Source organism: Diabrotica undecimpunctata, chromosome 10 (assembly GCF_040954645.1).
Source record: "Diabrotica undecimpunctata isolate CICGRU chromosome 10, icDiaUnde3, whole genome shotgun sequence".
Taxonomy (NCBI): Eukaryota; Metazoa; Arthropoda; class Insecta; order Coleoptera; family Chrysomelidae; genus Diabrotica; species Diabrotica undecimpunctata.
Window position 1 is genome coordinate 35,567,882 of NC_092812.1, and position 16,491 is coordinate 35,584,372.

Sequence of the window (16,491 nt, forward strand, 5' to 3'; positions counted from 1 at the left end):
CCTGAGAGATGTCTAAGAGGATTCCGGAGCAATATTTTCTGTTATATATTGTATCCAGTGATTGGCGTATTTGATGGTAAACCCGCTGCTGAGGTATTATTTGTTTGTCAATTAAAATTTTCTTGATAACAGCAGTTTTTTCAATATTTCAGACATAATAGGGAGAAGGCAAATAGGTATGTAGGACTTTATTTCCTCCATTGATTTTCCGGGTTTTGGAATTAATATTATTTGGGCTAATTTACAAACTACAGTTTACAATTTACATTGCTGCTACTGGGAAAAGAACACGGTTCATTTATACCGTCGATGATGACGTGGTTTCACTCAAAATTAATGCTAAACCAGTTAACGTGAACATTATTCAAGCATATTCTCCAACTTCGGAAAGCTTAGAACAGAAAATAGAAATATTCTATGAACAATCAAAAGAATCCCTAAAACATACCAAAAAACAAGAAGTGAATATCCTACTAGGAGATTTCAACGCCAAAGTAGGCAAAGGAGGTGTTGGTAATACTGTGGGACACTTTGGACTAGGAACGCGAAATGATAGAGGACACCGCCTTGTTCAGTTCTGCCAGGAAACGGATAGTGCAATAATGAACATCTTTTTCCAATTACCACCTCGAAGACTCTACATCTGGAAATCTCCAGCTGGCTGTCCAAAAAAAAATGATTAGAATCCAGATTGACTACATCATCATCAACAAACGATTTCAGAATTCCATAAAATCCGCAAAAACATATCCGGGAGCAGATGTTCCATCAGACCATAATCTTTTACTGGGAAGTTTCAAACTCCGCATGAAAAAAGTCCATAAAAGAAAAGCACAAAAACGTCCGGACATCCAGAAGTTGAAAGATAAAACCACAAGAGACGAAGTCAAAGAGGAGATCAACAACAAAATAAACAGCATGGTAATCTCAGATATTAATCAAGAAAACATAAGTGTGGATGATGTGTGGAATAAAATTAAAAATATTTGTAATTCAGTGGTAGATAATAAACTTAAACCAGAAAACAATATAAAGAAACAGCCGTGGATGAGACAAGAAATATTAGAGCTAATGGAAGAATGAAGAAAACACATAAATAAGAATGAAGAAAGGTACAAAGAAATAAACAAAATCATTAAGAAAAAGATTAAAGAATCAAAAGAATCATGGCTACAAGATCTTCTTCTTCTTCAAGTGCCATCTCCGCGGCGGAGGTCGGCAATCATCATAGCTATTCGGACTTTTGAGACGGCTGCTCTGAAAAGTTCATTTGATGTACATCCGTACTACTTTCTCAGGTTGCGCAGCCATGACATTCTACGCCTCCCTACGCCTCTCTTTCCTTGGATCTTTCCCTGCATAATCAGTTGGGGCAAGGTGTATTTCTCTCCACGTGTAATATGTCCGAGATATTCTAATTTTCTTGTTTTTATTGAATTTAAAATTTCCATTTCTTTGTTCATCCTTTCCAGAACCTCTTTGTTTGTGACGTGTTCTGTCCATGATATTTTCAGAATTCTTCTGTACACCCACAGCTCAAATGATTCCAGTTTTTTCATTGATGTCGCATTCAAGGTTCAAGATTCCATTCCATAAAATAAAGTCGAAAAAACATAGCACCTCGCCAACCTAACTCTTAGTTCCAGTTTTAAATCCCTGGTACATAGAACTCTTCTCATGCATAGAAATAGAATCCCTAGAACAGAAGCATGACACTTTTAACCTACATAAAAAGATCAAAAACTTAATGAAAGGAAATATATCAAGAAGTCATAACTTAATACTACACGAGCTCAACAATCTGCTCTACGAAAATGAAAGAATACTTGAGAATAAATGAAAGAATACATGGAAGAATTATTCAAGGACGAGCAAGAGACAGAAGTCAGTGTTTCTGGATATTCAGGACCAGAAATAACGCTGAGTGAAGTAACATATGCAATAAAAAGACTAAAAACCAACAAAGCACCTGGACCTGATAATAATGTGGTTGAAGAACATCAGACAGTGGACAGGAATGACTACCATACATCTATTTAGAGCAGCTGTCAACAAAGTTGTATGGACCAACGTGATTGCCAACATCCACAGAGGATAGGCACCAAAAGAAGATATATATATATATATATATATATATATATATATATATATATATATATATATATATAGAAATTATAATAGATGAGTTTTAAAAACAGCGCCACTTCGTGTTGTTGACTGGATTGCCTCCATAGTTCGACTCTGTCGTCGTATTGCATAAGCTTTAATCGGTAAGTATGATTAATGTTATTATTAATGTTCTTTACAGGAAAAAACAATTGGTCGAGACGGTTTTGTTCGAAGTGAGTTTTGTTGGTCCTGGTGTGCTATTAGAAAGTACGCTTCGTAAAAGGATCAGTATCGATTTCGATTTGAAAAATGCGTTGAATACAGACATTGACCTCATTTATTTAAATATATAACGATTAACTATTTCGTGTAAACGTTTTTTGTTATATATAATTAAGATTTTATCGTAATTATAAAAAAGAGTTAAGGCTTTACTCTGTAAATGTTGACATCGAGGAAAGGTTTTTAAATTGTTTCTACTTTACTAAATGTTATTAAAAAATAATATGTAAAGTACGTTTTTTATACGAAGCTATTGATATAAAGCCAGCGATGATAAACCCAACAACTAATTTTTAAAAATGCAACAAAGTTCAGTACACGAGCCAATAAACTACTAATCATTTTATTTATTTCCTATTAAAGTTCCAAACACAGATAGTATGGCAGCCAGAAACTTCATCATACAGAACATTATACCATGAAAGTGGTTATTACAATAAAAACCAAAGTATTTACAATGCCTAAATCGAATTATATGGCCTTATTGAAAAATGAAATAACTGAGTAATGACATTTTCTTATAAATTGGTAGCTCGGTTTCCATTCATGTTTATCGGAAGCTGTAAATAACTGCACGTTCACATTAAAAAACGACTTCATTCTTTGTTGAACTCGGTTTCTATAAATTCACCAAATTATTATTTTTATTGAATGCATATATATATATATATATATATATATATATATATATATATATATATATATATATATATATATATATATATATATATATATATTATTTTTCTATATTTCATTTATTAAAAAATATGTTGATGATATTGTCTTGGCTGTGAAATTGAAAAAACTGACTTGATTAATACATTAAACAGTTTCATCTCGGAGATTCAGTTTACAATAAAGAAAGAGGATGCCAGTTTGTTGGTTCAATTTTTAGACATGAGAATGACTGAGGATAAACACCAGTTTTTTAATAAAAAACAGAATTATCAGGATTTCAGATCCTTCTTTTCACAATAAAAGCTTTACTACATGACCTATTTATTTACAATCCTTATTCCTGTACGTTAATCAATATAATTTTGTTTAACCCTTTTAGCCCTGAATTTTTTTTTCTAAAGAAAAATTTTTTCTGTTGATATTTTCTTTAATTGGACGCCTAAATAATACTGAAAATATTTTTTATAAAATTTTTGACCCCCCATTTTTTATTTTACAAATTGGTGGCAGCTGGCACCAAGAGGTTATTAAGGCAAAAATAAACATAAAATTATTATAATATTTTATTACAGGAAAAGCATGTATAGAAATATATTATGTTTTATTGCCGTCTTGTATGATAACTTTTGAAATAATTTCTGTCTTTCAACAAGCACAAAAAGACGTTACACTTTTCACACATCGTGCGTGATCTTCCGCTGCATCCTTGAAAACTACAACGCTGTTCTTGACCTTTTGTAGGAATTGGCCAGTGAGAAATTTCATCATATCTCACTTCGCTGACAGGTTGTTGATGTTTCATTCGTTTGGAAGGTTCATCTTTTACAGGGAATCTCTAGGAGAACTTCCTGGTGACTCATTTAAAGGACGACCTCTTTTCTGTGTTCTCAGTGGAGCTTTAGAGAAAGCTAAAGCTTCTGCAACGTAAAACGTGAATTCCAATACATCTATTTTCTTATTTTTAGGTTTATTTTGATTGTCACGACGATACTCCAACCATGAATTGCACACTGCCACATCAAAATAGTGAAACATTACCCATAGAGTCCACTTCTTACTTCTAATAAACGTTCTATAAAGTGACACAAGGAAATCATTTTTATCCACGCCACCTATACTTTGATTGTAAAGTTTAATTTTCGAGTCTGAACTTCCTCTTCCTGATAGTTTCAGTTCTTTTTCGGAATGAAGTGATGAAACATGTGATTTTGTCTAATAGTTTAATCAGCAAATATTCTTCTCGTGTGAAGAAATTTTAGTAATTCCATTGAATTGAAATAATTATCAAAGTAGAGCTTATATCCCGAATTATCTGGCAATCTTTGTGACTTTTATGCCCCAAGGATTTGATTGGCCTCTAATATACCGTTTTAGAGAAAATTGCCCCTTGAATGGTATAATTGTCTCATCTATGCAGTTATTTTCTTCAAGCATTAATTATTTTCAAACCTGACAATTATTATCCTTACTTTTCAAAGCCTCGGAAAATTAATAATTCCCATTACAATGTGCAGGGCAACCAGGCGGCGTATCTCATTTTCGTCAGTACTGAGACTTTTACCATTCTTGTAAACAGAATAAGAATTTGTTTTTTCAGACAACTCCTTGAATATTTTGGGTGGAAAATAGCGCGAAAAATAATCCAATGGTGAATGGTCTTCTGAACTGTGACTTTCATCATAACTAAAATTACTTTTACTTGATCGATCGAAAATACCATTTGGAGGCACAACTTTTCCAGTCTTCCAGATAGTTTCTTGTTTTTCCACTTTTTTGGTCTTTTGAGGAATTTCTTCTTTTTCTAATGCTACTTCATCCTCATCTGATGTTGACATATCAGCCTCTTCATAATCTGGATCTCCATCATCTTCTATATCAGAATAGTCATCATTCAGGGCAGTGTTTAAAATCTTGTCATAAATTCTAATCTATTTAATCCACTTTTGTAACTGTTAACACCTTCTGGTGGCATTTGCGTACGCCTTTTATAGGACCATACCAAATATTAGAAAATGCAGAAACAATTACAATTTATTTTTAAATGAACTTTTTATAATGTTAGTTAGTAAATACCAACAGCTACAAGTTTTTTTCAACACAATAGCAATATTAGAACAAGAAAAACAAATACTTACCAACTGAAAAAGGATCTCATGCACCAGCCATTACTTCAAGTAGACCAACAAAACCTGTTTTCATTTCAAATGACCCAAATATCTGCACTGAATTATAGGCTTCGTAATTGCCACCGTCAGGGCCGAAAGGGTTAAGATCATACCTAACGAGGCTTTAACACCTTATAAAGCGACCAACAAAGATAATTTTAATTGTTCAGTAAATAAGTCTCTCTATGATACTCCTCTACAGGGGGCTAAAAAGTGCGAAGAATATCGAACAATCAGCCTAATGAGCCACATGTTGAAACTATTTCTTAGAGTCATCCATGGAAGAATTTATAAGAAGTGCGAGGAACAAATATCAGACAGACAGTTCGGCTTCATTAACGCAGTGGGTACCAGAGAGGCACTTTTCGGAGTACAGGTACTGATTCAAAGATGCAGCGACGTTAACTGCGACGTATACGCGTGCTTGATCGACTATGAAAAGGCATTTGACAGAGTTCAACATCAAAAGATGATAAACATTTTAAAAGAAGCAGACCTGGATGACAAAGACCTCAGAATAATTTCAGAACTATACTGGAATCAGACCGCATACATGAAAATTAACGGAGAAGAAACAGATCACATAAAAATACTACGCGGAGTTAGACAGGGATGTATTCTATCGCCGTTGATATTTAATATGTACTCAGAAAAAATTTTTAACGAGGCTCTTTACGGAATAGACGAAGGCATCCTTCTAAATGGTGAAAGAGTAAACAATGTTAGATATGCCGACGACACCATGGTGATAGCAGATAGTTTAGAGGGACTTCAGAGGCTAATGGACAGAATAAACGAGTACAGTCAACAGTACGGACTAAACATTAATACCCACAAAACCAAACAAATGATTGTCAGCAAGGAGAATATAAATGGGGCTCATCTATACATTAATGGGACGCAGATAGAGCGAGTAAAACAGTATTGCTACCTGGGAACTATTATAAACGAACAGTGGAGCAATGTACAGGAAATAAAGTGCCGCATAGGAAAGGTAAGAACGGTCTTTAACAAAATGAGCGCCATCTTCAAAAGTCACAACATATCCCTGGATACAAAAATGAGACATTTGAGATGCTATGTTTTCTCTGTGTTGTTGTACGGGGCGGAGGCATGGACGCTTACAGACACCACTATTAAAAAACTTGAAGCATTTGAGATGTGGCTTTATAGAAGAATGCTGAGAATATCATGGACAGCAAGGATCACGAACAACGAAGTTCTAGAAAAAATTAAGAAGGAACCAGAGATTGTGTTTACGATCAAACGCATAAAATTGCAATATCTGGGACACGTTATGAGAAATCAGGACCGTTACTCCCTGCTGCAGTCTATATTGCAAGGTAAAGTCAAAGGTAAGCGAGGACCCGGTAGAAGGAGAATATCATGGCTGCGGAATTTAAGAACATGGTTTAAGAAAACCTCAACGGAGCTGTTTCGAGCCGCAGCGAGCAAGGTCATGATTGACAATATGATTTCCAACATCCGAAACGGATAGGAACCAGAAGAAGAAGAAGAAGATGATACTCCTGGGTTGACCACAATATAGACATTACATAATTACGACAATGATTTTAACAATAACTTCAAAATTAGCTTTGCTCATAAATCAGATAGAACTGCTAAATATATTCTTAGTAATGTTGTCTATGAAATTTCTCATTTCTCAAGTAACAATTCTTTTATTGGACTTTCACAGTATCATCACTTTATGATTTATAATATTATGAATATTTTTCATCGTGCGAATTCAAGAAAGAATTATAAATGTCTTCCACATTTCTTAATAATTCTACCATTAATATCAAGGGAAATATTAACAATTTAAGTGAAATTTACCAACTCAGGTCAAACTGGCAATTACCCTTTACCATATAATTTATAATAATAGTTTTAATAACAAGACTAATATGAATATTTCTTTTTGTGAATGTGATTTTTTTTAACAATATTCTCATAGATAAAATTCTCAATGTCAACTTTGATACACCTTCGGTATATTTTAATAATCATATCTATGTCTGTGACAAGTGTAACCGTCAAGAAATGCTCCAGTACACACCACTGAGGGAGAGGTAGTCATGAAGAGAATCAGAATTTTTTAGCCCAAGAAGACTCCTGAATACCTGACGTATCCTCACCAGAAACAGGACGCAGAGGATACCTCGATAAACATATAGACTATAGACTGATTGACTATGTAATGAGGGTCCAGTCAGGTAGTTGCTGAAGGCAGCCAAGCATAGCCGAACATTTTTGCATATAATGCATTTAACAATATAATTATGATTTATTTAACATATCGTTTTCGGTGTCCTTAGCTAAATTATAACTCCCTGAGTTATTATTTGTTTTTCGTGATAGTGAGGGTGGTTTTTTTAAATATTTTTTACCATTTTTCTAACATCAGAATCTACAATTTCAAAAACTTTATTGAGAAAATAGTTTGTGGTAATGGTTCTAAACACTCGCTCTCCACCGAGTGTTTAGAACTTACAAAATTAATCACTAACAATCCTTTCGAATTTCGAGAATAAGTTGTTCCTGAAGACGGAAGTGTAGAATGTTCCTTGAAAAGATAAAGCAAATTTTGATATTTGAAACAGGAAATAAATGCCAAAACCCTTAAATGAAGAAGAAGGATTCACTAATTTACTAATGGAGAGTAGTGCAAAAAAATTTGGGGGACCTCGTTTGTCAATTCATATAGATAGTCTAAAACTTGAAGTTAAGTTTAAATGACTAATTTCGTCTGAATAATCGAATCACGATTCTATAAAAGCCCATACAAATAATGTATAAAAAAAATATTATAATAAATGAAAATCTTAAGTAAAAAACCGACAAGTTGGTGCTTTATCTTACATCTGCTTCTTACAGAATTTTTCTAAAATAATAAATGTATTCTCGGCGTTCTTGATTATGATACAAGCACAGATAATCTGAAGGTCCTACAATCCACATTTGTCATTTTAAGGACACTTAGAAACTGATCGTGGCGGATTATGTACAGGATATAATCGTTCTTGAGTGGGTAAATTAATGATTGCGGTTTAGATTTTGATTTGTCTAGAAAATATATGTTTCTGATTTATCGTAAACGAAGACAAAGCTTTAATAAAAATATTCGAAAAACTTTTAAACAAGAACCTTAAAAAAATCTGACCCAAAGCAGTAAAAATGACTTTCTATTGGTATATTGGACGATCAACAAAAATAGCTCATTGTACGAGGTATTCATTTTTAACTCATATTTCTCCAACGCTAGCTTCTGGAGTCTTGATTCCAGGTCTGATACAAAGAAAAGATCTTCTGAGACAAAACAAAAGAGACACTGCATAATTTAAGGAACTTAATCGAGTAATAAGAAAACAGATAAAAGAGAACATTAAAAAACATCAAGAAGACCGTATAGAACAAGTCATAGAGAAAAACCGAAGTCTCAAATGCACCAAACCGAAACTAGGAAAGAAAAACCATGTAATAACCATTAAAAATGAACAAGGACAACTCGAAAAAAGTAAATCTGATATAGCAAACTCAATTGAAAAGTTCTACGCCGATCTGTATCGTTTCAGAAACGATCCCTCTAACTTCTCAAAGCAGAACTTGAAAACGCAGATAACAAATGTCAACTCAGAAGTGATGCCCGAAATAAGCCACGAAGAAGTAGAAAGAGCAGTAAAAGAAATAAAAAGAAATATAGCTCCTGGAAGCGATATAATCCTAGCAGAAATGCTGAAGGAAGGCGGAGAAGAAGCCATCACATATCTAAAAATACTATTTAATAAATGTCTATTCGAAATCAACATACCCGAACAATGGAATACCACTAAAACAATACTGATACACAAATAGGGAGACACCAGAGACCTGAAAAATGACGACCAATTTCATTTTTTTCAGAACTTTACAAAGATTATTACAAACAGGTTAACAATTAAATTTGACGGATATCAACCAGTAGAACAAGCCGTATTTAGAAAAGGGTACAGCACCTGTGACCATCTATATACTTTAAAAATCCTAATAGAAAAGACTAACGATACAATCTCCTATTATATCTGGCTTTTATAGATTATGAAAAAGCTTTTGATAGCCTAGCACTGTGGGCAATAGAAGAAGCATTAGTCAACAACCGGATCGACTCTAGGTACAGAATATTAATACATAATATTTACGAACAAGCTGAAATGATAGTGATGTTGAGTAATGGAAACAAGACCAGTAAAAATCAACCATATTTTCATATTTTCAAAGTAACCTTTTTTATGTACGACATTGACTATCCATTTAAAGTAGTTTTAAAAACACAATTACTAGTGTAGTACCTTGTGTTAAATTTTAACCATGTACTTTCTCAGCTGATCCAAGTGTCTCCCTTTTACAAATCTTAATTAGGCAGATTCTAAATTGTGATAGACAAGGTAGTAGGACTTACAATGTCCGCTTTCCATTAGAATTGTAAATGGTAGTTGAGTTATCTAGCATTTATTGCCTTTAATGTCGTTTTTCAACGGAACTACAACCTTAAATAAGCTAAGAGGAATCATTAGCTGGATAACAATTCAATCATTCATCTCTGGATAAATTTGTATATACCGGTTATCTATATAAAGCAATTTAAATATATTTTTACGATTATAATTAGTTGTTTTTTTCATTTATAGATACTACACATTGAGTTCAAACGTTAACTCGAATGAATCCAGAAAGATCCATATTTATTACTAACAAAAAGAACTGTATAGATATTTATTATTGATTATGATACACATAACAATGTTTTCACGACGGGGAGATCAAGAAGACTCATTATAAAATGTTCTTGAATGGGTTGCTTGGCAGAGTGATCAAGCAATATAAATAATTAGGTAATTATGAAAGGGATGGAAATGCCAAATTAAAAATTTACACGTATTCGTGTTTCTTACTAATACCCTTCATAGAATAGTTTTAGTAAGCTCCAATTGTCCTAATTTGTTTTTGTAGTTTAAACTCTGATGAAGTCTATAAACATAGACGAAAGCTTATAGAGTAAGATCCCAGAGCGATCAGACATAACTTATTTTCACACAGATGAAACCTTAGAATCTCAGTAGCGTCTCGCGTGCTTTGAATATCTGCGCATTTATGAAACTTGCTGAGTGACACCTGGGCAGGTACCAGGTGAGAAAGGTAACTAAAAATAAGAGCTATTTAACTTATATTTCCATAACTGATTTTTATACATATTTTGTAGAATATTATTTTGAAAATACTGTAATAAGTGTCAGACACTTGTCATGGACCAGAACTTTTGTCAGACGCTTTAAAGCTCCACTAAAATTAAATGAACTTTACTTACTTTTACATGTCTGATTTTTAAATATGTTATTGATGGAACTATAATAAAGTTATATTTAATCAGTCAGACAAATTAGAATGACCAAATATCCCTCAAACACAAAAAATAGTAAACCAGAAGTATGAGCGCGAGAGTGCTGTGCTTGCATTTCAGAGTGAGTGAGACATTGCGATAATTATGTACCGATATATGCATAATTTAAAAAATAATGATTCGAATGTATGGTTAAACGCAGGCACCGGAAATAACCAGAGATACATTAATTTGACAAAGGTTTACGAGTACTTGGGACCATCTTTATGTAGAAGTTTGCCAGGGTTTCACGCTCTAACTGGATGTGACTTTAATCTCGCCTTTTTTTTTAAAAGGGTAAACAAAGACCATTCAATATATTAATGAAGAAACATGAATATTAGCGAGCTTTCATGCAGTTTGGAGAATCAGAGTTGTTTACCGATGAAGCCACCCAAAAAGATATTTTCAAAATAATCCAAAAATTTATCTGCGAAATTTATAGTTTTCCTGATACGTGCAACATTAATGCTGCCCGGCTTCAATTGTTTTTAAATAATTACAGCGTATCTAATATTAACGAAGAATTCGATCGCAAAAATTTAAAAAATTTTGATGCTAGCAGTTTACCACCATGCTAAAGTGAGTTATTCCAACAATTCCGCCGTGCTAATTACATTTTTAGCATATGGAATAATGCCAATGCAAAACAACCAACCATTTTAACTCCTGAACACAATGGGTAGAGATTAGAAGAAAACCAATATCACTTTCATTGGTTTGATGGTGACCAATTACCAGCAAACGTTAGTGAATTCCTTCAAACTTCAGGTATTATACTTTGATTTCAGGTTTAGAATTTATTATGTTTGTGATTTTCTGCTTTTTAATTCTTTGAACTATTTTTTGCAGAACAACCAGCCAGCAACAACATAACTGATAATGATGAAGATGATGACTCGGATGAGCAGCATCATGATTGGTTGAATGATGAAAATTGTAATAATTGCGACAACGAATATGATGATTAAAATATAGAAAAATGTTTGTTTCAATCAATCCCAGTTGAAGATTTTTTACAAAAATTATTTTTTTTTAATTATCCTAACTAGTATCTTTTTTACAATAAAGTAAATATAATTTCTTATGAAACCAAAGTGCTCCGAATTAATTAATTATCCCAAATATCAATACATTAATTTACTTTAATATTTATCTTAATGCTAGAGTTCATCATATTAAAATAGAGATGCAAAAATATTTAATCGGATCGAAAACAGTAAGTATTCTTAATGAATTTGAATTGTTTACTCTGAGGCTCATGCGCACAGCATTCTCGCGCTCATACCTCTAGTTAACTAATTTTTGTGTTTGAGGGATGTTTGGTCATTCTAATTTGTCTGACTGATTAAATACAACTTTATTATAGTACCATTAATAACATATTTAACAATCAGACATGTAAAAGTAAGTAAAGTTCATTTAATTTTAGTGGAGCTTTAAAGCGTCTGACAAAAGTTCTGGACCATAACAAGTGTCTGACACTTACTACAGTATTTTCAAAATAATATTCTACAAAATATGTATAAAAATCAGTTATGTAAATTGAAGTTAAATAGCTCTTATTTTTAGTTACCTTTCTCACCTGGTACCTGCCCAGGTGTCACTCAGCAAGTTTCATAAATGCGCAGGTGTTCAAAGCACGCGAGACGCTACTGAGACTCTAAGGTTTCATCTGTGTGAAAATAAGTTATGTCTGATCGCTCTGGGATCTTGGACTATTAGACTTTTAATAAAAAAGTACTTAGTACTAGTACGAAGCACCCAAGTTTTATTTGCGTCCTCACTGAAATAAAGGATATCTCCCAGTGTTATCGTTTTTTATTTTAATATACACTACTGCTGACAATTGGATTAAATATTTTCAAATGGGAAAGAAATACAAGCAAGCAATAAAAGCTGAAAAACGTACTGCTTATGCGCTAACATAATAAACAAATCCACTAACAAAAGTAAGACAATATGGAGTATTGTTAAAAAAGAAACCTATAACGAAGTAACTACGTCCAATCTGAACTTAACACCAGAAGAGATTAGCCAATACTTAACGAATATAGCAGATATTATATCGAAATCAATAGGAAACTCTGAGCATGATATAAACTACTATCTTAACAGGCTACCTAGAAGGTCGAGTTCGTTCTTTATGGCTCCAATAGTAGCATCTGATGTGAAAGAATGCTTACACACATTAAAAAAATCCTCATGTGTTGACTACTATGGTTTTAACAGTAAAATTATTAAGGCATCTCTAGATATAATAATTATTGAACCACTCACAATAATATTTAACAAATGTATTAACGAGGGTTACTGGCTTGATGTATTCAAAATATCAAAAGTAATTTCACTTCATAAAAAAGGAAATAAAAATGCTCCAAACAATTACAGACCTATTACCATAGTACCAATAATAAGTAAAATTTTTGAAATCTTAATTAAAGATCGTATAACAAATCAATTATATCTAGCTCTCAATTTGGTTTTGGAAAAAAATACTCAACAACTAAAGCTTTATTAGAAGTAACAGAACATATTTTTCACGGTCTTGATGCAGGTGAACCTACTAATGGATTAATGTGTGATATTCAAATACTATTGATAAAATTGGAGTACTATGGAATAAGGAGTACCTTACACGACTTTTTAAAATGATATCTTACAGGAAGAACACGGATTGTTGCATTTAATACTCAAGAATCTAATCCTTTACCTGTTTCAATCGGAGTACCACAGGATCAGTTTTGGGACCTCTGCTATTCTTGATATACCTATATAAATGATTTACCAAGTGCGTGTGTGTGTGTGTGTGTGTGTGTGTGGTGTGGCGAACATTAGGAGGACCTTAAGAGACTTGGGGTAATGCGATTGAGGGGATATTGAAGCAAAAGGGCAAAACCCTCAAAGACCTCTTTTTCAAAGATTTAAATGAACAAAATGTTTAAGGTTTGAAAGAAAACATTGTTTTTTTTTACTCCAACTCAATATAAGTTCATCATTGAACGAAACAAATAGAAACAAATAAAACCTGTGTTTTATAAGTTAGTGTGTTGTTCTTCTGACAATTATGAAATCCAAATATATTTGTAAAATCTGTAATTAAAAATTCAACATCCCGTACATCATACTTGCGGTTTGTCCGTATCCGTATATCTTAAAACCGATGGTGATTTCAACATAAACGCCCAAAACACAGATATATCATCTTCAATAACTTTTTCGTATTACCGATGATAATTACATGGTAATTTTTTCTTTATAGGTTCGATGCCAATAAATCAACAAAAGGAGCCAGCAAATTGAGGAGGGATCTAATTAATGCAGAAATAGCAAATTTACGTGAATTATTGCCATTACCGCCATCGACGAGGCAACGACTTTCTCAACTACAACTTATGGCACTTGTGTGTGTTTACGTCAGAAAGGCTAATTATTTTCAACAAGGTATGTATACTTTGCATGCTTTAATCCAGTGGTGGAACAATTCATGTTAACATTTGAAACACTTCCTCCTTCCAGAAGTAAATTTTCTGGTGGCGCGGTTCCTTAAAAACTTATATTTTTAAAATTAAATTTATATACGTATAGTCGGTGAGATGACCAAGCGGGACAGGCGGTCGACTCGCATTTCGCTAAAGCGAAATGCTCTAGTGTGAGTACGTTCGAATGAATTAGAAATTATAAATGAATCTGCTGCTTAGACTAGAATACTTTGGTGTCTAGTCGGTCTATGGTGGAACAGTACGCCAAGAGATAAGAGCTTGCGGCTTGGTGATACTCCTCCATAGATTCCTACCGGATTCTAATAGACGGGTATATAATTGCATATATCAAGTCTTCATGCTTGAAGGCTTATGGCTTCTATTTTCATTACTATTTTCTTCCACTTCTTTTTTTCTTCTGCCAATGGCTTTCCTAGGAACCATAGATCAGTTTTCACCTCTTCAGAGCATTTATTTCTGGTTTTTCTCTTCGTCATCTACCGCTTTCCCCCCAATAAATACTTTTTTTGCATATCTACTTGAAAGCATTCGATAAACATGTCCCAATTATCTCTTTTTCTGCAGTTTTATCTTTTGTATAATATTTGTAGTTGGCTGTTTATAGAGGTCTATGACTTTTTTGTTAGTTCTTTTTTTTTTAAACCTTATCATTGTTCTTTATTCCGCCATATATTTTGAGTAATATTTTCAGTACCCATTGTTCCATCATTCACTACCATAATTCAATGATGGTTGCACAACTATATTGTAATTTCTCATTTTTATTTTCCTTTGTATCATTTTTCACTTGATCATTGTGTTTAGTACTGTAACAGATTTCCTAAGCAGTATTCTCTGTTGTTTTTAATAGTCAACTCTATTTCTTCATCAGTCTCTACTTTCTAAGCTCTCATTTCAAAATATTTTGCTTTTGTTTGGTTTATCTGAAGGCGCAAAATTTATATTTTTGGTTCTATTTCTTGCAACTGTGCAATTTGATGTAAAGTTCAAAAGCAGTAACCAAAGCAGATTCCAAAGTAAAGGTGAACAGGGTTGTAGATATTGGATCTCCTGTATAGTCACTTCCTTACCACAAAGTATACTTCCAAAAGATCAATAAGTCGACCATAAATGAGATGGACTATTATATGAAGCAATTATAGGTCCAATGTGGAAAATATGCACCATCCAATAAGTTCAATGTAGAAAACACGACTGAGATAAAAATTTGTTTTTTTTTTCGATCTTAAAATAGGGGTTGTCCGGGGCTTAAATTCGGGGCGTTCTTTTTTTCTTTTTGTACCAGCTTCGGTGTTTATCAATTCTTTGAAAATTGTTTCTTCTTTTATTCTAGCTATTACAGACAATTTTAAATAAAGGATAGATCCATCACGTTCAAGAAATGCAGGAATATTATCAGACAACCAAAAATGTCTATCATAAAACATCAGATTGTCCGTTCTTAGCGAACCTTCGCAGCCACAGTTGGATAGCAGTATTATCCACAAAAAGCTTACTAACAAATGTTAGCACTCAATTCAATTTACTATGCTATGTTAGAAGACATACAGATGAAGACATCACAATGAGGATCGGACAAGATGAAATAGAGCAAGTTGGAGACCATGGAAATATAAACGAAGCAGAGGAAGGCCCCAAATGAGATGGGCAGATGATATCAAGAAGCACGTGGGCTCTACTCGGTGTAACGACAGACAGAGAAGAATGGAAAAGTATTGGGGAGGCCTATGTTCAAAGATGGACCGAAGAAGGCTAATTAGATAAATAGATGTTAGAAGACCTGCAGAATGACAGTTTTATCATGTACTATGGATCTGTATATTATCAATGATTTGCAGATAGTACATAAACTGGTCCTTTGACCTCGTAGACCTTTTCACACAGCTTTTAGTGCCTACTGTAGTCTCGTTTAAGTCGAATCCTTACTACAACAGATACTTACACCTTGTTCTTGCTGGCTGCACTTTAGTTGGTTCTTGATGTGCTTTAACATGATTTCTTATCTGTATTACTAGTTTATTTTTTTGCCGCGAGAATGAAAGAAAAGCTAAAGAACGGAAGATTTGAAGATCCCTGCGTGCGGAGAGAATACTTATGAAACGTGGGTATTGTCTGGGTACCTGTAGCTGGGTCGTCCTTATCTTGTACTCGGTCGTGCTCAACTCACAGACTAAGTGGCCGTCATCTTAGAGAAAAAGGTATTACAGAGGAGGAGATCATTGTTTTTCTAATAATAAAAATATGTTAAACAACGGAAAAGCGATTTAAAGACGCTAACTCATTGTCAATCGCTTTAACAATTTAATAAATTTGGTAAACTGGATAACTAATAGTT

At 33.3% G+C, this 16,491-nt stretch overlaps 1 protein-coding gene across 1 annotated transcript in view; it reads left to right on the plus strand.

Annotated features, from left to right (window-relative positions):
- Positions 1–16,491, plus strand: part of dysf (neuronal PAS domain protein dysfusion) — a 375,458-nt gene that overhangs the window by 115,980 nt on the left and 242,987 nt on the right. Inside the window, exon 3 of the mRNA XM_072546055.1 lies at positions 13,916–14,097. Coding sequence (XP_072402156.1) covers positions 13,916–14,097 — 182 coding nt within the window. The remainder of the gene's footprint in view (positions 1–13,915; positions 14,098–16,491) is intronic.